Genomic DNA, 18,962 nt, shown 5'->3' on the forward strand with positions numbered 1-18,962 from the left:
TTGGATTTTACTAAGGCAGAGGAGAGTCAGCAGCTGCAGGCATCGCATGCTCCTGGACTTGAGCAGCAGACTGATAAGGCAGTAGCTGAGAGCAGGCTGAAACACAGCCAAAGCTCTCAGGAAGCACAGACAGGAACGAAAAGTGAGAGAGACAGTCTTTTGTCACAGGAAGGGGCTGCAGATGACCCAAGGAGCCTGAGACGTAGATGAATAGGACGGCTGCCAGACAGGAAACAAAACAAGAGACGTAAGGGTAACAGGTTCAGTATCTTCTGTCAATGCAGGAAGAACTCATCAGAAGGGTCAACTTAGGGATGATGCCGGTGTTGGGATGCAGCCAAGGAATCGGGGGCAATTGGCAGGCCCCCAGCCGGTGTGCCAGGCAATCTCCAGTCTTTGGTGCAGCATCAGCGACTCAAGCTTCAGAAGCTAGAGCACGCTACTCAGCAGAGTAAACGCTACGCAACAGAAGTGGCAGGAGACGGCTGTGTGAGCATATTTACAAGCAGTTTATTCAGTGTACAGCAGGACAAAAGAAAAACATGTCCAATCTCCTTTGTGTCCCAAGCAAGACGCTAAAAGTGAAAGCTATACACAAACGGAAATTCTCAGCAAGCTGTGCTGGAGTGTAAACAGGCATGTGACACACAATAGTCATGCCTGTACTTAAGGTGGAACAGGATATCCTAACATCCGGATTCTTGGCTAGAGCAATCCGGAGCTAATTGCTTGTTTTTGCAATAAGTTCTCCTTTTTAATTACATACATTTACTGTGTTATCAAGCTGGGAACCTGGACTCCTAACAGGTATATCCAATGGGTGGAAATTGCAGGAAGGGAGACTCCCTTTAACCATTAAGAGGAAGTATACACGGGGGGAATATAAACGTTGAAACATAGAAAATCTCCTCCTGTGTTATTGGAGATAAGTAAAATCTGAAAATTATTGCTCTTCATCCACTGCAGTTGACGCACCCTGTACCCTTGCTCTATAGGAATAAAAGTGACCAAGCCGCCACTAGGTCGGCCACGGTTATTTAGTTTTTTCGCAGGGGTAGCAAAAGCCACATAGCCCTGTAAGTAAGGGAGGTGAGAGTTTAGGCACCAGGTCTCTTGTAAACAAATAATCTGGAATTTTGAGAGGAAATCCAGAAAATCAGCATCGCCCTGCTTAGACAGCCAGCCCGCCACATTCCACGATAAGATGTGGAAATATGGTGGTGAGGGGAACAAAGGTAGACTCCTCCGTTTGTTCTTTAGGATGATGGAATGAATGTTTTTGTAGAGGTGGAGTGAGCTGTTAAGATCATTTGTGGTAGATACTAGCCTAGTGAGTTTTGTTTCCCTGGCATGGTGTCCCCTCGATGTATCTGTCTTTCAATCCTCCACCTGAATGTCATCTAAGGATCCTGAGGCGTCCACAAAGATTGAACCATTCCTACTCATCGGCATGGCAAGATCAATCTGGTGTGTTGTTGTTTAAGGTATTAAGGGCCGTGTGGGAGAACCCACTTCTTCGGGGGACAGGAACCGGCACTGCGTCCAGTCTTCGTTGGATAAGGGCTTTGTTGTGTTAGTAGCAAAATTAAATTCCAAAGGAGCAGAAAAGCCTTGGGGGAGTAAGGATTTTTTAATGGTTTGTAACCTAGCTATTAACGCATCCTGGGACTGTTGAATCTGCTCAAGGGAGGCTAAAAAGAACAGCTCCTTTTCGTTTAAGATATCTTTTTTGGGTTCATTGGAAGGGAGTAAAAATTTTTGGAGCTTAGCCTTCTGTTTGGAAATTTTGACTGCCTCCGGTTGGACTTGTTTGTAGTTTTCAGAAGCCATTTCCAATTCTGTGCGCAGACTAGTAGGCTTGCGTGTTCCTAAGAGGGATGTGGAATGCCGGACTCTTCAAATAGGCGGGTCACCAACAGGCCAGCCCTCTGGAGCCTGTCCCTCCTGTCCAAGATTTGTTTAGTTACCGACCAGTCCTTAAAGGTCACCACAACTCTGTTTGGGGCCTTATCAAAAGGAAGAAATTTCACGCTGACAATGTTTTCTGCTGGAATAAGGCCTCTGATGACTAAGTCAATTTTCTTAAGTATATAAATTCTCTGTTGTGCAGGAGTGGGAAGGCCTCCATGCTTGAAGAGAGGGAGGAGGACTAATTTATGTTTAATTAAAATTAAATTCTGGCTCTTTTGTACTCCCTTCTGGGGAGTTTCTTGCTTTGGGTCTGGAGTTTCCTTTAGTTTTCCACTAGAGGGCAGTGATTGTTTTACTAGCCTTGGAGGGCTAGCCACCTGATGTTTATTTAAAATGTTTGGGCTTTGGCTCTTATTTGGCGTTGTTATGCTGGGGTTCTTTGTGCTTAAGTTCTCCAGAATCTTAAATAACTTTGAGAAATTCATTTTCCCAGTCCGAGAGGGCAGCTTAGCCTTTCGACCCATTTTCACATTCTTCGGCTTCTTCTTGTGCATTGAACTCTTTCCCTTTAAGGGAGGTTTCCTAGTGGCCAGTACTTTTCCTTGGACTAGTTTGGCTCTGCTTGTTTTCCTTTCTTTGATGTTGGGCTGGGTTTTATTGCCATTTGGCTTGTTGCTGGCTTCTTTGTGAAAGTGGCAGTCCTCTTTCCTCCTGATTAGTTCAATCAGGGAGGTGAGCAAACCCAAACATTCTGAGAGAAAGTTTTTAATTGGCCCCAGTTCTTTAATTAGCTGAGTTTGATGTTCTTCCAACAGATCTTTGTACAGCCCTGTCATTATGTAATTATAGCTGCCCAGGTCTGGATGTCGAACTCTTGTGTCGTTTAGCCACTCCTCCGCCTCAGTCGGGGCAGGAGATCCCCCCTTTCCTCTAAGCATAGATTGATGAGTGGATTCTTTTGACTTGGTTTCTGGGTTTCCCAGTTGAGGCTCCTGTTCCGGTCGGGCCTTAAGGGCTGTATTTTCTATAGTTGCCTGCTTTAACTCGGTTGCCAGGTCGACTCCTTTTCCTCCTCCCTCTGCTTCCATGCCCCTTCCGAACGCGGTACAGTCGACAGACCATTCGTGCGGATGCAGGCTCTCTGTGTTTTTTATTTCTTCTGCTTTTGGTTTAAAATAATGTGGAATTTTTGCCTGCTTTTTCTTTGGGGCAGGGGGTTCAACAGCTTGTGCTTGAGTTAGAGGAATCCCCAGTTCTTTATAATTCTGTCTTGTAAGTACCATTTGAGTTTTCTTCTCTAGCCATGTGCTAGGGCCTTATTCAAAAGGAGCTCAGAGGTTGTAGTTAGCCTCAGATAGCCTCAAAATAGCACTCAAATAGCCTCAAAATAGCACTGGATGGCCTTGGAAAATTTGAATGGCTTCCACGGGATTACAAAGGGCAGATAAAAAAAAGGGCAGATAAAAAGCTCAGGAGAGGAGAAAGGGGAGGTTTAAAAATACCTCCTGGTAGCTCCCGAATTCTTTATCAGGCAAAGCTTTGATTTTTTCTGAATGTCTTTCTGTCTTATTGTTATTATTCTGTAAAAAGCTCCTACTTACTCTGTTGAGGCTCACAGAAGACTTACTGCCAACGCCATCTTGACTCCCAGCACCATTAAGAGAAACTTGCTAATGGCATGAGCTGTCCAACCGTGGAACAGGCTGTCTCAGAAGATGGCAGGTTGTCCTGTGTTGCAGACATTTATGCAGAAGCTGGGTGGCCATCATTCCAGGGATATTGGAGTTGCACCTGTACCACAGATCTTGAGTAGAGCAGGGGGTTAAAATAACAGAACTGCAGAGCTGAAGGGGACCACAAAGGTAACCCCCTTTTACAGCACTACTATAGCCTAGAATAGAGGTGGCCATTCAGTAGCTACCTAAGAATCTCAGGTGAAAAATCACCCACCACTTCCTGAGCTTGAACAGCTCATATAGATACCAAGTCCTTCAGCTGACGTCCTTGGGGTTATAATTTGAACCTGCTGGTATATTCAAAGAATGCCGACCCAAATAAAAGCTTTCTTTTGGGTTAGGATTAAAAAAACAAAAATAAAAATGAAGGCACAAAATTGGGATATGTGCAGCAGCATTATTAATAACCCATTCATAATGCCAAAGAGATAATAATAATAATAATAATAATAATAATAATAATAATGCACCTTGACTACTGTAAGAAATAACAGAGGTCAGAAATAACCTCTTCTGGGTTCAAGGGTGTGAGGAGTAGAATACTGCTGTATCTAGAAAGGAGCTGTGACCAAAAAGCAGGAGTGGATTTTTATGCCTGCAGGTTTGCACCAACGCAACAGAAAGGCGCTTTGTTGTCACTAAATTAATGTGAAAGGAGGGGTGGGGGGGGTTATGTAGTGATTCTGTGCTGGAAGATCTTGCTGACACTTTGAGAAGATAGCTGGCTCTACAATCCTTAAGCAACATGGAATTTTTGCTAAGAGAGCAAGATGATGCTTCTGCCGGGTACATGATGTTCCTTAGGGAGCTGTCAAATGTATTAATTTGAAGATTGCAATAGATGCCTACTGAATTATTGGCAGCCATCACAACAGCTCATCCGGTCCTCACCAGACGTTTCAGTGCTACAAGGGCAATACAACATACAGTGGTACCTCGCAAGACGAATGCCTTGTAAGACGAAAAACTCGCAAGACGAAAGAGTTTTTCGTTTTTTGAGTTGCTTCGCAATACGAATTTCCCTATGGGCTTGCTTCGCAAGACGAAAACGTCTTGCGAGTTTGTTTCCTTTTTCTTAAAACCGTTAATACCCAGGGAATCCGTGCTTCGCAAGACAAAAAAAACTCGCAGAACGAAAAAAACTCGCAGAACGAAAAAACTCGCAGAACGAATTAATTTCGTCTTGCGAGGTACCACCGTAGATTGGACAGCATTACTAAGTATTTAATTTTATCAAAATGTCTCACCCCAAACCCAGCCTGGTATCTAAAACCTCCAGAAGAAAAGTGTTCATGTCGATTGACACGTAGTAGTGTTTTTCTCAATGTGTCTTTTGTTTTATGTTTTCAGCGCAGCCTGTTAGGCTGTTTTGCATTTTCATGGAAGTATAATGTTGTAGAAACAATCCTTGTGAATTCATGGGCTTTTCCATTGGGAAGGACCATAGCTCAGTGTCTTACATGCCTTACATGCAGAAGGTCCCTGTTTCAATCTGCAGGGAGGGCAGTGAAAGATTCCTGTCTGAAACCCTGGAGAGGCTGATGGACCATTGTTGTTGTTATTATTTTATTTTAAAAAAAATTAATTAATTTTCACATTTAAACATTATCATCATATAAACCATAACAAACAAAAACAATTAAAATAGAAATAGAAAATAAAACATTTTCACACCTTATTAAATCCATATTTTTGGATTATTCAGATCCCTTTACTTCCCTCCATTTCCTGCCCTGGTTCTTTTATAATATCTTATATTATACATGTCTATGATTTCTTTATCCTTAACTATTTCCTATTTTAAATGTTTTTAAAGAGCTGCTATTGTATTAACTTCCTTACAATGCTTTTGTAAATATGCAATAAACATTTTCCATTCTTTTTTTTATATTTGTTGTCTTCTTGATTTCTTAGTCTTCCAGGTAATTTAGCCATTTCAGCATATTCCATTTATTTAAGTTGCCAGTCATCGTTATTTGGGACTTCTTTCCAATGTTGAGCTATCAATATCCAGGTGGCTGTTGTGGCATACATAAACAAATTTTGTATTCTTTTGGTATATCCATTCCAGTTATACCTATTAAGAAAGCTTCTGGCTTTTTAACAAATGTTATTTTAAACTTTTTTTTCCAATTCATTATAAATCATTTCCCAAAAACTTTTTATAACCTTACATTGCCACCACATATGGTAAAATGTACCTTCTACTTCTTTACACTTCCAGCACTTATTATCTTTTGTCTTGTGGAATTAGAGTAATAAACGCCTCTTTCCAAGTCTTTGGTATTTCCCCTATCTTTAATATTTCATTCATTACATTTTGTAGTGGGTGAATTAAGTAATTTTCTAAATTTTTTGGTAGTATTTTGCTGTTAGTCCATCTGGGCCTGGTGCTTTTCCTGTTTTTGCTTGTTTAATGGCATTTCTGTTATATTAATTGGTGCATTTAAAATACTCAACTTTTCATATGGAATTTCTGGCAACTTATTTTCTCTTATATTTCTTTCAATTTCTATTTTATCTCCTGGTCTGGCTCGGTATAGGTCCAAAAAATATCAGAAGAAAACAACCACTAATGTTCCTGTGATAGTATGGTTGTTATCTACATACTCTTTGAGTTGCAACATGGTGCAGATGTGATGAAACCCAAGACACATGCAGCATATCCTACATAGAAGCAGGGGTTGTTTCTTTACAGAAGTCAGTTCTATTCAAGGAATCCTCTCTTTGAAGGACTATCCAAGTCTGGTTTAAAGGTCAATAACTGAAAAATCAAGAGTAGGGGTCTTGATGTTGCCTATCAACTGTGAGCACGTGGAATGAGCAGCTGGTGCATTTCAACTTTTTTGGCGATGAGTTAAGCGGCCAACTTCCCCATAAGTTTCTACCGTGTAGGAAATTTGTCTCATATGCAGTCACCTACACATTGCAAGGAACTCTAGTAGGAATGTTTACTTACTTACTCTCCATCAGCCACAGCAAAAGAATATAAGAAGCAGATATCTGAATGAGCCCTTAGCTTCCTTGGAAGACTGCAGGTTCTTAGGTTTATGCACGAGGGAGAAACATTTTTCTTTCTCCACTTTCTCTACCCTGTGCATAATTTTATTGTTCCCTATCATGTCTCCCCTTACTTGCTTTTTTCCTAACCTGAAAAGTCCCCACTGCAGCAACCTTTCCTCACAGAGGAGCTGCTCCAGCCCCTTGATCATTTTGTTTGCATTTTTCTGCACCTTTTCCAGATCTACACAATATCCTTTTCGAGGTGCAGCAACAATACCAAAACACAGTATTCAAAGTATGCGATCACACCGTAGACTAGCATCAGACTATTGGCAGTTTTATTTTCAGTCTCTTTCCTAGCATGAATTTCACCTTTTTTCACAGCTTCTGTACACTGGGTCAATATCTTCATTGAGTGATCCACTATATGAAGTTAGGATTTCTTGCTTCAATGTACATACACTTACATGGAACAATATTTTCCATTTTAAGGCCCATTCACCCAGTTTGGAGCAATTCTTTTGGGCCTCTTCACAATCCCTTCTTTCTTTTGCCACACTGAATATTTTAGTTTCATCGCTTGACCACTTCACTGTCACTCCCAACTCTATTATGAACAAGTTAAAAACACTGGCACCAATACAGATCCTTGGAGACACCCCTTCTCACATCCATCCATTGTGAGAACTGTTTCCTGTTCTTAACCAGTTACAGATCCATGAAATAATATGTCTCTTATCTAATAACTGCTAAGCTTACTCTGGTGTTTTTTTGGTGTGGGACTGTACCAAAGGCTTTTTGAAAGTCTAAATACACACTCTGTACTAGATCACCCCATATAGTTATGGACCCTCTCTCTGAACTCTAAATGTTGATTAGACAGGAATTACTTTCACAGAAGCCATGCTTCAGCTTGTCTTCTTTCCTAGATGCTTCATAATTTCATCTTTAATAATGTTCTCCACCAGTTTTTCCAGAACAGAAGTTAAGCTAACTGGCCAGCAGTTTCCCTGATCTCCTCTGCATCCCTCTCAGTGTGTTCTGATTTTAAACACCAACATTTGGTTGAAGTGGAGCCTGACACTTTTGTAGAGGACCAGTTTGTCCCCCCCACCACCCAAATTCCCCCATGCCTAACAAATTAAACTCCTCCTACTGACACCCATCATCTCATCAATGCATTGAGAGTCCTCAACATTTCGTGTCTTATTGGCCTTGCATGTGGACCTGGTAGCAGTTCTGAGAAAGCGACTTTGAAGATTCTGGTTTTCAAGCCCCTACCTAACACCTGAAATGTTGCTTCCAGAACTGCGCGTCTACACTTCCACAGGTTATTGAACCACTGACACTTCCCCATCATTAACAACCAAGCTATCTAGAAGATGTGTCACATTCTCAACTTTTGCACCTGGCAGGCAACTCACCATGAAGTCCACACACCCATTCCAAACCCTAATGATTGAATCACTCACTGCCAGGAAACTCCCACCCCCTGGAGGAGTTTCTTTGGCAATGGGGGGGAGGGCGGGAGGGAGGGCGGGAGGGAGGGAGAGAGAGACTGCCAGTTTGGAAAATAACTTTGAAATCCATAACATCATGCTGACAGCATTACCATCTGTTGTGTTGGTATGGGTAATTGAATGCATTTAGCCGTGCATCAGTACAATTATGGATACAATAAGATACAATACAATTTTATTACAGAATAAAAACAAATACCATACAGCAGTGATGGGGAACCTGTAGCCCTCCAGATGGTAATAGATTCCAGCTCCCATCAGCCCCAGCCATCATTGCCAGTGGTCAAGGGTGATGGGCTTGCAGTTCAACAACATCTGGATGGCCACAGGTTGCCTACCTCTTGCATACCTCTTGCATTTGAAAATACAAAATACAATACAACCATACCATTTACTGACCAGCCTCTTCTGATCACATCTGAAGAAATAATAATTCGGCAGCGATACAGCCTGGTGGTTTGGTAGGAGGGACATGCATCATATGAGAGATAAAAGGGTGTGGGGATGCAAAAAAAGCAAGCAAGAGCAACCATTTGTTCTTCTTCAGTCCCAGGGGAAACTCACACCCACACCCTTAATGTGAGATGGATAAAAACGGTCAAAGCGTTCGTTCTGTGCCACTGTGACGTGGTTCTTCCAATCCCCGGGTAGCCCTGAAAGACCACAAGAGGGACTTGTAACCACAAAGATGTTCAGCCAGAATTATTTCAGCACTGGCTTCAGTTCCTGATTAACTTTATCCATTGGTCAATGGCACTTCACAGGGAAAGACTTTCCACCCGCCCCACCCCCTTTGCCTAATGGCCTTTATCTATGGACTCCACCATAAGCTATATTGTTACCTGTCAGCACAAGCGGATGTTTAATGTGCATCGAAACACTTCCTCGCTTCCGAGATGAGATGGGCATAGTCTCATTCTTCACTTTCTGGAAGGAGGGGTTTTCCGCCACAGAGTCAATTTGCTGGCTGTTCAGCTCCTTGCCAAGGAACTGGCAGATCTTCTCCACACTCCCTCGAAGGTCCTGCAGAAGGAGAAAGCAAATGACTGTGAAACTGATGAAGAGGCACACAGAGGGCATTACTGCTAGTTTGTAGGGTGCATTTAACAATACTGATGCCATGGGTGTATTGACCTCTCAGCCATCATGATGAGGAAGCCAGAGTAGAATCCTATTCTCAAAAAAATTGCCTTTCTTTTTGTCTCAGACTGCCTCTTGGCTGCTCAGCACCGAAGGAGCATCTGAGACAGCAGCAGACCTTGGTTGTGTCCACATTAGGTCACTGAGTCCATGTGCAAATTTGTTTGCATTCATCCAGTTTTGATTTTATGCCTCCAAAATCCATCCTGTTGCTTCCTGTCTATACTAGTGGGTGATGCTTGATGGAATGTTTTCATGCTGTGTGTCTCCACACTCCTTCTCAATTAGTATATCCTTGTCCTTCACAAGTTCTGGAAAACTGAGGTCCATTATAGGCTATTTGTTTATCTGTGTACACACTTAAAAAAAAAAAATCGGGGGGGGGATACAAGTTTTTTAAACTATCAGATTTGCACAAAATAATAAATTTGTGTGAGGTTCCAAATGTTGTGGGCATTCATGCAAGTATTTGTTTCCCTGTGCACAGACACCTAAAAGAAAAAGTCTTTTTTTGAAGTAAGAAGTTGAAGAAAATACAAGTAAAAGGAGATATTGAAATAAATACAAAATAGCTAATCTGATGGCATTCCTGGTCTGATGTGGGACAAAGGAAGGGCACTCTGCACATGATATGAAGCTCTTTTCCATTAATAATAATAATAATAATAATAATAATAATAATAATAATAATATTTTTTTATTTATACCCCGCCCTCCCCAGCCAAGGCCGGGCTCAGAGCGGCTTACAAGCAATAATAAAAACAAGATGAATGGTTACAACTTAAAAACAAAAATAAAATACATTAAAATAATGGAACATTAAAATATTAAAATGTAGCCTCATTGCAGGAGGAGAAGGAAAAGAAAGGGGGGGAAAGAGAGAGGGAGGGAGGGAATCAAATTGGCTCCAAGCCAAAGGCCAGGCGGAACAACTCTGTCTTACAGGCCTTGCGGAAAGAAATCAGATCCTGCAAGGCCCTGGTCTCATGAGGCAGAGCGTTCCACCAGGCCGGAGCCAGAGTTGAAAAGGCCCTGGCTCTGGTTGAAGCCAATCTAACTTCTTTAGGGCCTGGGACCACTAGGGTGTTGTTATTTATGGACCTTGAGGCTCTCCGTGGGGCATACCAGGAGAGGCGGTCCCGTAGGTACGAGGGTCCAAGGCCGTGAAGGGCTTTAAAGGTCAAAAGCAGCACCTTAAATCTGACCCTGTACTCCACCGGGAGCCAGTGCAGCTTGAAAAGCACTGGGTGAATATGCTCCCATGGCAGAGACCCCGTGAGGAGCCTCGCTACAGCATTCCGTACCCGCTGGAGTTTCTGGGACAGCTTCAAGGGCAGCCCCGCATAGAGCGAATTACAGTAGTCAAGCCTGGAGATGACCGTCGCATGGATCACTGTGGCCAGGTCGGGGCGGGAAAGGTAAGGGACCAATTGCTTGATGCGGCGAAGGTGGAAAAATGTCGCCATGGCTGTTGCTGTAACTTGCGCCTCCATGGAAAGGGAGGCATCAAGGATTACACCCAAACTCTTAACGGAAGGCAATGGCACTAATTGGGCCCCCGCAAGAGAAGGGAGTTGGTCCCTCATCCCCATGCCATCCCGACCTAGCCATAGGACCTCTGTCTTCGAGGGATTTAGTTTCAATCGGCTCCCACGAAACCATCCAGCCACAGCTTCCAAGCATCTGGTCAGTGTGTTCGGGGCCGAGTCAGTGTGGCCATCCATCAGCAGATAGAGCTGAGTGTCATCAGCATATTGGTGACAGCCCAGCCCAAAGCTCTGGATAATCTGGGCAAGGGGGCGCATAAAGATGTTAAAAAGCATCGGGGAGAGAATTGCGCCCTGCGGCACTCCACACACCAAGGAGTGGCGCAACGACATTTCCCTCCCTAGTGCCACCCTCTGTCCCCGACCAGAGATAAAAGAGCAGAACCAGTTACGGGCTATGCCCTGTATCCCCACGTCTGCAAGGCGGTGGTCCAGAAGATCATGATCGACCATGTCAAAGGCTGCTGACAAATCTAAAAGGATCAGCAGTCCTGACCCGCCTCGATCCAGTTGTCTACGGAGATCATCTGTTAGGGCAACCAGAGCCATCTCCGTCCCAAAACCAGGACGGAAACCAGACTGAAATGGATCTAATGCCGATGTTTCCACCAGAAACCTACCAAGCTGTTCAGCAACTGCTCTCTCAATTGCCTTACCCAGGTATGGAAGATTTGAAACTGGGCGGTAATTGGATAGGTCTAAGGGATTCTAATGAAGTTTTTTTTAAGAGTGGACATACCACTGCTTCCTTCAATTCCCCTGGGAATGTCCCCGTGTCAAGGGACAAGTTGATAATTTCAACCAGGGGGGTCCGCACAACATCTGGACACTCCCTAATCAGCCAAGACGGGCACGGATCAAGGAGGCAGGTGGTGGGCCTACCAACTTGGAGGAATCTATCCACATCAGTAGGGAGTATCCGATCGAAATGGTCCAACACTGGACCTGAAGTCAGTCGAGGGGCCTCCAGTTCAGCCACTGTATCTAAATTGGCAGGGAGGTCACGGCGGAGGAACAGGACTTTCTCCGCAAAAAAACTCGCGAATGCCTCACAGCTGTGGGTCGAATTTGTGCTTAAATTTGGTTGTCCTCCTAAGGACGTTATTGACCTAATTATTTTAAAAAGTTGTGCTGGGTGAGAGCTAGCGGATGCAATGGAAGCTGCAAAGTAAGATTTCTTAGCAGCTTTCATAGCCATCTCATTAAGTGACTTTCCTATTAGGTTTATTTACCACCCTGAGCCCGGTCTTGGCTGGCGAGGGTGGGGTATAAATAAATTATTATTATTATTATTATTATTAATCATGTAGAGAGGCAGAAAGGAATACTGCACATGTTTAAATGTATCTAGCAAACAGTACCAGAATTTACAAAAGCGAAAATGGTGATAACTTTTTCTAAACTTCTTTGAGGTTGTTTTTTTTAAATCAAGTGCTATATAGATTTTATGAAATAGATAAGCAATAAACAAGGTGAGGTAACTATGGATGTGTGAATATAACAATGGGCTCATCTACACTTCTGCTTTTCTGCCACTTTCCCCCAGGAAAACCCGCTGTTTATAGCTGAATTGGAGCAAACATCAGTCAGGTTTTTCTCCAGATGGATGTTTGCTCAGACTTGGTGCTAAAGAGCAGGTTTTCCAGGGGAAAGCAATGGGGCAAATACAAAACGGCTTGCACTCATGCCTAGAAAGTTTGAGTTACAAGCAGAAAACCAGCTGGACCCATGCTTCCTAGCTACAGGAGATGCTAAGTGTGGACAACTCCAGGACGAGCGCTAAGGTTGGACCACACCTGTTTCAACTCTTCAACCGTGATGAAAAGGAAGTTTCCCCTTTTCTTCATCTGCAGCCAGCCTTTCACGTGGTCAAACCAGGAGCCATGGGACACTGGAAGAGGAAAACGGAGGCACCAGTAAGCATCAACAGTAGGGAGGTGTGTCAAGGAAGACTCGGGGAGAACAGACTAACCAAGAAGGTAGCAAGGAACATCTAATGCTTTTCTCTAACAAAAGCAGGATAGCAACAGGAAACTCCTGAATCCTATCCAGATACTGCCAGTTAGTTACTAGACTACATAATGACACGGAGTTTGGGGTGAGACAGCAACTTTACCACTTCTCTTGGACCACACCTCCCATCAGCCCCAGGATGTCAGGATGCTGTCAGTGGCTTCCAGCTGGTTGCCCAGGAAAGTATACAGACAAGGAAAAGTTTCTTATTGACCTTTTTCATTTCAGTCTTTACAGAGAGAGGCTATAGAACCCAGCCTCTTGGATAATGGCATTGTCCCAAGTGAATCTCCACCCCCTCTGTCCCTCCCACTTCCTCATTCGTCACTTCTATGGGTGCTGCTAAGCGCCCTCTGTCTTTGAGGTCTTTGCTCTCCTACTTTCAAGGCTCGCCGGGTTCTGGGAGATGGTGGGTCTGGGGTGCTTTCTAATGGCAACGTGTCAGCCGGGTGTTGTCCCGGCTATCCCATGATTTTCAAGTTTTACCCCTCATCTTCCTCTGAGCAGCTACCTCCCTCAAACCCCTGTTGTAAATCTAGACTGTCTTCCTCTTCCTCCTCCCTGGAAGGGTCAGGATGCAGAGGCGGTCTCCACCATTCCTCCTCTGCCCAGTCCCTGACACCCAGCAAGTATAGCCTGTGGTCAGGGATGATGGCATTTGTAGTCCAGTAACAACTCCAGTGTCACACATTCCTTATAATATTGCCCCAAAACATGGAATTTGACACCCCACTATATCCCTGCCCCACACATTCAGGCCATTCACTACTTAAGGACGTTATTAATGCTAAAAGGAAATGAGTTTAACTATCATGACACCTCCCACCTTCCTTCTAATTTATCCCTGCTGGAATTACAGTTCTATGATAAGGCTCTAGCAGTGGTTAAAAAGAGAGCCTTCGAGGTGCCATGGAGCAGACATTTGGGCTGCAACAGAGGGGGATGAGCCCAGGGCCGTCTTTACCCAGGGTGCAAGAGGTGTGAGGCACCCAGGCGCCAAATTCTGGGGGGTGCCAGGCGCCCGCTGCTGAAGCAGCCTAAGTTCTTAACTATCTACCTGTTATGAAATAATAAATAATTTTGATCAAGCTAGAAAAACAAAATACATATATACCTAGGTATTACCGAAATGTATACCTGCTGTTTCACTAAAGGACTTTTGACTTTGTGCACTCATTTACTCAACGAGGGCGCTTGCCATTCTCAATGGCGCCATGCATGCGAAATTAACTAAATTTGGGGGTGCTGGGCGGATCTTTGCACCCCAGCCACGCATATGCTAAAGATGGCCCTGGGTGAGCCGATTTGGCTCTTTCCATACCGTTCCCATCTAAGAACTCCTCCAAGAACTCATCCAGACTTCCAGGATCCTTCCATTTTTTATAGCAGTAGTGGAACAATACCAGCACATCCTTGGGGTTACGTAGGGTGTAAATAACCTGGAAGAAAGGCAGCGGGCACATTTTAAGGGAGGAGCAGCAGGATAAGCTCTAACGTTGGGTAGAATGTGGCGGCCAAGTTGGGAGTCAGGAAATTAACTATTTATTATAGTTTTATTATGTGATATTTATTGTTTGTAAGCCGCTTTGAGATTCATTTGAATGAAAAGCGACATGGAAATAAATCAAATCAAATAGTCGTATTGTTACAAAGGTTGCATGCCACCCCAGTCTGCTGAGCAGTAGCAAGATCCCAGAGGGTTCCAGGTTCTCTAGTAGGGTTGCTTCAATTGGGAAATCGAGGCACAGCAGAGACGAGTGTCTTTAAGAAATATGGAAATGGAGCACAGCCTCCATTGTGCCTCATTTCCAAAGAAAACACAACCCTGGTGAAGTGCCAAGACCCCTGAAATCCTGTGCACCACTTGGCAGAGACTGGGGTGGCCCATAATAATATGCATTTTTATGTTCATCTTTGTACAAATTACCTGGTGGGAGAACTGCATTGAGAATAACTGGGAGGTACAAATTTAGAAGGATCACTGTCAGTAGATTTGCCTTTCAATGCACACTGAATCAAATTTCTCTCCCACCCCTAATCCCAGATCATATCTGATTTTCCCCCAGAGCACCTATATTTTAGAATTTTGTATCTCTGAGGATTTAGGATTTTGAGATGTAGGTAGCTCTGAAAATTGCTTTAATCCTGCACTTAGCAACTATGTCTGGGGTTTAAAAAATAACAGCAGGTGTTGGGTGATTTGCCTTGAGTCCTTAGAGGAGGGGCAGTTTTCATCAGGATCACAGCCAGGAAGGGAAAGGTTAAACATTGCCTTTCTGTATACTATGGTTCCAATGAAAAACACCCCCTCCCCCAAACAGCAACAACAAGCTATTAGCTATGCAATTACTATAATAGGAAGTTTGACCCTGAGAAAAGCTGGAAGCAAAATGAAGGGGAATTTTCCTGCTTAAATTTTCTTTGCAACCTTCCCTGAATTTATAGTCTCATAATTCACACTTTGCCTTTCACATTGCCCCTTCAATTTTAGGGACCTTTTGGGGGTGCGGGTGGGAAAAATTAAAAAAGAATTGAATTTCGAAAAGGGCTAACTTTTACAGGTCCTTAAAAAGTTTTCCTGAACCTTAAGTAGCTGTAAATAGTAGAAACCTGTGATATCTTGTCTCTTTGAGGTTTATTCAAGAGCAGGTGTCTGGTGCTCCCTTATGGGACAGGGGAAATGGGACTGGTGTGGGGTTTTTTTAAAAAAAAATCATTTTCTTGAATTCATTTCCCCGTGAAGATCCCCACCATTAAGGAAAGAGACATGAACATTGCCAGTGGCATGGATTGAAAAAGTCAGTCCCTGCCTCACCATACAGATATGGCTTCATACCTGCATGGCTTCCTACTTGCCAAATCATCATCACATCAGCTAGTCTGGCCCTCAGAAGCGAAAACTGAAAACACAGTTTGAACTCTGACATTTTGCCTGATTTTAAAAGTGAGACGTTTCATTGCGACTTCCAGCTTCAGAGAGAGCTTTGGGGGCAGCCTAGCAAACTGGGGCCACAGCAGTCCTCTGCTGAGGTCATGGACTGAACATTGCCTATTCATAGGTAAAGGTAAAGGGACCCCTGACCATTAGGTCTAGTCATGACCGACTCTGGGGTTGCGGTGCTCATCTCGCTTTATTGGCCGAGGGAGCCGGCGTACAAGTTCTGGGTCATGTGGCCAGCATGACTAAGCCACTTCTGGTGAACCAGAGCAGCGCACGGAAACACCGTTTACCTTACCGCCGGAGCGGTACCTATTTATCTACTTGCACTTTGACATGCTTTTGAACTGCTAGGTTGGCAGGAGCAGGGACCGAGCAATGGGAGCTCACTCCGTCGTGGGGGTTCGAACCACCGACCTTCTGATCGGCAAGTTCTAGGCTCTGTGGTTTAACCCACAGCGCCATTCTAGAATTAAGATGGTGGTTAAAGAGTCTTTCCTATAGTGATCTCTAAGCTTGTACTATTACTGCTACTACTACAAACAACCCTTGCGGCACCTTCCTGGAAATGGGCTGTGCCAAATACTGTATTGACAGTACGGAATTCCCAGTATCTTTACTGCACAGACATGATCAGGCTTTTGTGTGTGAATTGTTCCTCTCTTACCTTGGCCTTCGACTCAAGAAAGGTCTTAGGGAAAAGGTTTATTGGAAGGTGAGAAGCCAAGATTCTGGGTGGAGGATATTTCAAGGCAGTCTTCATGCCATCAAAAGTCTCGATCCAGGTTATTTTCTCACTGCAAACCCACGAGGGGTCCCATTCTTGCTGGATTGCTGACAAGATCTCTGCCATCCAATGGCCACCTAGGAGGGAGTATAGCAATCATAGGGCTACCTCTTCTCCCACAGCCCTTTTGGTTCTGCAATGCACACCTTACAACTACTTTGACAACCAAAGCAAACCTCCTGGCAATATGAAATTATTAGTGGTGAGGGGATGTGACTGTTTTAAATGTTTTTGAATTGTCTGGTGTTTTCATGTGCATTATTTAAAAAAAAATCTTATTATTTTAATATTATTGCGTTAACATTTTAGTGTTTGCTGCCCTGGGCTCCTATGGGAGGAAGAGCAGGATGGGCATTTAATAAATAAACAAGATAAATGATTTGCCAGTGCCAATTCAAATGACCATTCCCTGTTTATACTCGGCAGCTCTCATTCCACACACTGTCTTTCCTACCTGACTTGGGGTAAGAGACACTCAGTAGATCGTCATCCAAGAAGCGAAATTCTTTTTCCAGATAGGTGAGCGATTCTGCTGAGGACAGCGCTGTGGGGAATAAGATCCCCTTGTAGACGAAAAATGGTGATGACATTGAAAAACGCTAAAGACATCAAAATAAATAGATCAGTAACCTGGACCCAAAAAGTTGTGAAACCTGTTACAAAGCATTTTAATTCTGATGGCCCTCAACCTTTCTGGACTGGAGGTATCGTAGAAACATTTCTGCATAAAGATGAGGAACAGGAAAGTTGGTAGATGGATCAATGGTCTGATATGGTATAAGGCAAGTTGCAATGTTTAATTAAACATTCAGCCCTTTATTTCGAGCCATGAATGGGAATCTTGCTAAAGGGCTAGCATGGTGTAGTGGTTAGTGTCATACTGGAACCTAGGATGCCAGGTTTCAAATCCCCACCCAGCCACTGGGTGACTTTGGGCCAGTCACTCAGTCTCAGCCTAACCTACCTCACAAGGTTGTTGTGAGGATAAAAGAGGAGATCTATGTATGCCGCCTTGAGCTCCCTGAAGAAATGTAATAAATACAGATATAAAATACATATTTTTTTCTATGGGGCAACCATCAAATCCACCATTATAAGAAAGAGGATTTCTGAATCAGTCATCTTAAGGCACAAATAATCAACAATGGTTTTCATCTAGAATACAATGCTTGTTTCCCATGCAGCCTTTTCCTTTTCTTAAATTAAAAACAACAACAAGGTATTGTGTATGACACACTCCTTAGAATTATTCCATCCCGAGTGTTCTTAAAACTGTCATCCAGGCTAATGGTGTTCATTTGAAATCCCAACTGTATCCCTGAGGAAGGTAGAAGTCTAAACATTTAGCTACATAGTCTTACATACTGTATGTCTCTCCCCCCCCCCCCCCAAACTCTCTCTCTCTCTTATACACACACTTAAATATATATTGATACACTTATAGCGATTTAGAGATAGATATGTTATCATGCCTTAAGTGTCAGTTTGCATTTCTTAATGCAGAAAGCATTGATCTGATATGCAGAGATCTTTCCTATTCTAATTAATTCAAGAGGGTTATGGAAGCTTCTCTGTGTGAAAGAAACAAGCAGAAGGTTCATGATGTTTGGCTTATTCCTTCAGAGAAGCCGAGTACAGCTGGCTTAAACTGGTTGTGTTATCTCTTCTGTCAAGGTCATGCTATAAAAGTAAGGCCAAAAGGAGCCTGGGTTTCACTTTCTCTTTCTATCTCTCTTCCTTCTGGTGTGGTGTTCTGTATATAGTGTTAAGGTTTTGTCTTATTAAATGTTATTGTAAGTTTAAGTCTGCTGCAACTCGATTTCTTATGGACAGTACCAATCCTGGATGTATTGGATTTGTGACCATTATGCACATTTGCCTTCAGTAGCAGTAAAGCTCTGCTGGGTGAAATATTAATGGTGTATGGTCTATTTACTGGGAATCCTGCAACGTGTTTTAAGTTTTTTACTTTGCTAACTATAAGTTGGCGTTCGGCGCCGGATCAATATGAGTAGAAGCTGGGTAGATTACTTCTGAAATCCCTTAGAATGGTGCTTTGCAGATAGATAGATAGATAGATAGATAGATAGATAGATAGATAGATAGATGATAGACAGATTTTAATGGGCAGCCTATGGCACCTACCAACAGAAGACCAGGCAAGTGAGCTGTCCAATGATGAGGCAGGTGACTAGTTGGAGGCTTCTCTGCTGCTCCTTCTTCTACCTGTCTCATTCTGAGGAGGAGGAGCCAATTGGGTCCTTCCTCAAAGTGAGACATTCCAAGTGAGGTGGCCAGGAAACTGCCTGTGCTGCCCACCATGTTTTGCTGCACCTCAACACCATCATCATCAACAACAACAATAAA

The 18,962-nt window shown here is 43.4% G+C and overlaps 2 protein-coding genes across 2 annotated transcripts in view; both read right to left on the reverse strand.

Annotated features, from left to right (window-relative positions):
• LOC310850056 (alpha-tectorin-like) overlaps positions 1-8,703 on the reverse strand; it is a gene marked incomplete at its 5' end in the record, with an annotated part of 22,938 nt that extends 14,235 nt beyond the window's left edge. The window contains one exon of the mRNA XM_083751099.1: positions 8,559-8,703. Within this exon, the coding sequence (XP_083607225.1) occupies positions 8,559-8,703 (145 nt within the window). The remainder of the gene's footprint in view (positions 1-8,558) is intronic.
• LOC310850053 (sulfotransferase 2A1-like) lies at positions 6,972-18,932 on the reverse strand. The gene is made up of 7 exons (XM_083751095.1): positions 18,741-18,932; positions 17,050-17,194; positions 16,476-16,672; positions 14,192-14,309; positions 12,654-12,748; positions 9,013-9,193; positions 6,972-8,823 (listed from the first exon to the last, which is right to left on the reverse strand). The coding sequence occupies exons 1-7, from the start codon at positions 18,915-18,917 to the stop codon at positions 8,714-8,716; spliced, it is 1,023 nt and encodes a 340-aa protein (XP_083607221.1). The 5' UTR covers positions 18,918-18,932; the 3' UTR covers positions 6,972-8,713.
• Positions 18,933-18,962: the final 30 nt, after the last annotated feature.

Source organism: Podarcis gaigeae (genome assembly GCF_964106915.1).
Source record: "Podarcis gaigeae genome assembly, chromosome: 8".
Classification (NCBI taxonomy): Eukaryota; Metazoa; Chordata; class Lepidosauria; order Squamata; family Lacertidae; genus Podarcis; species Podarcis gaigeae.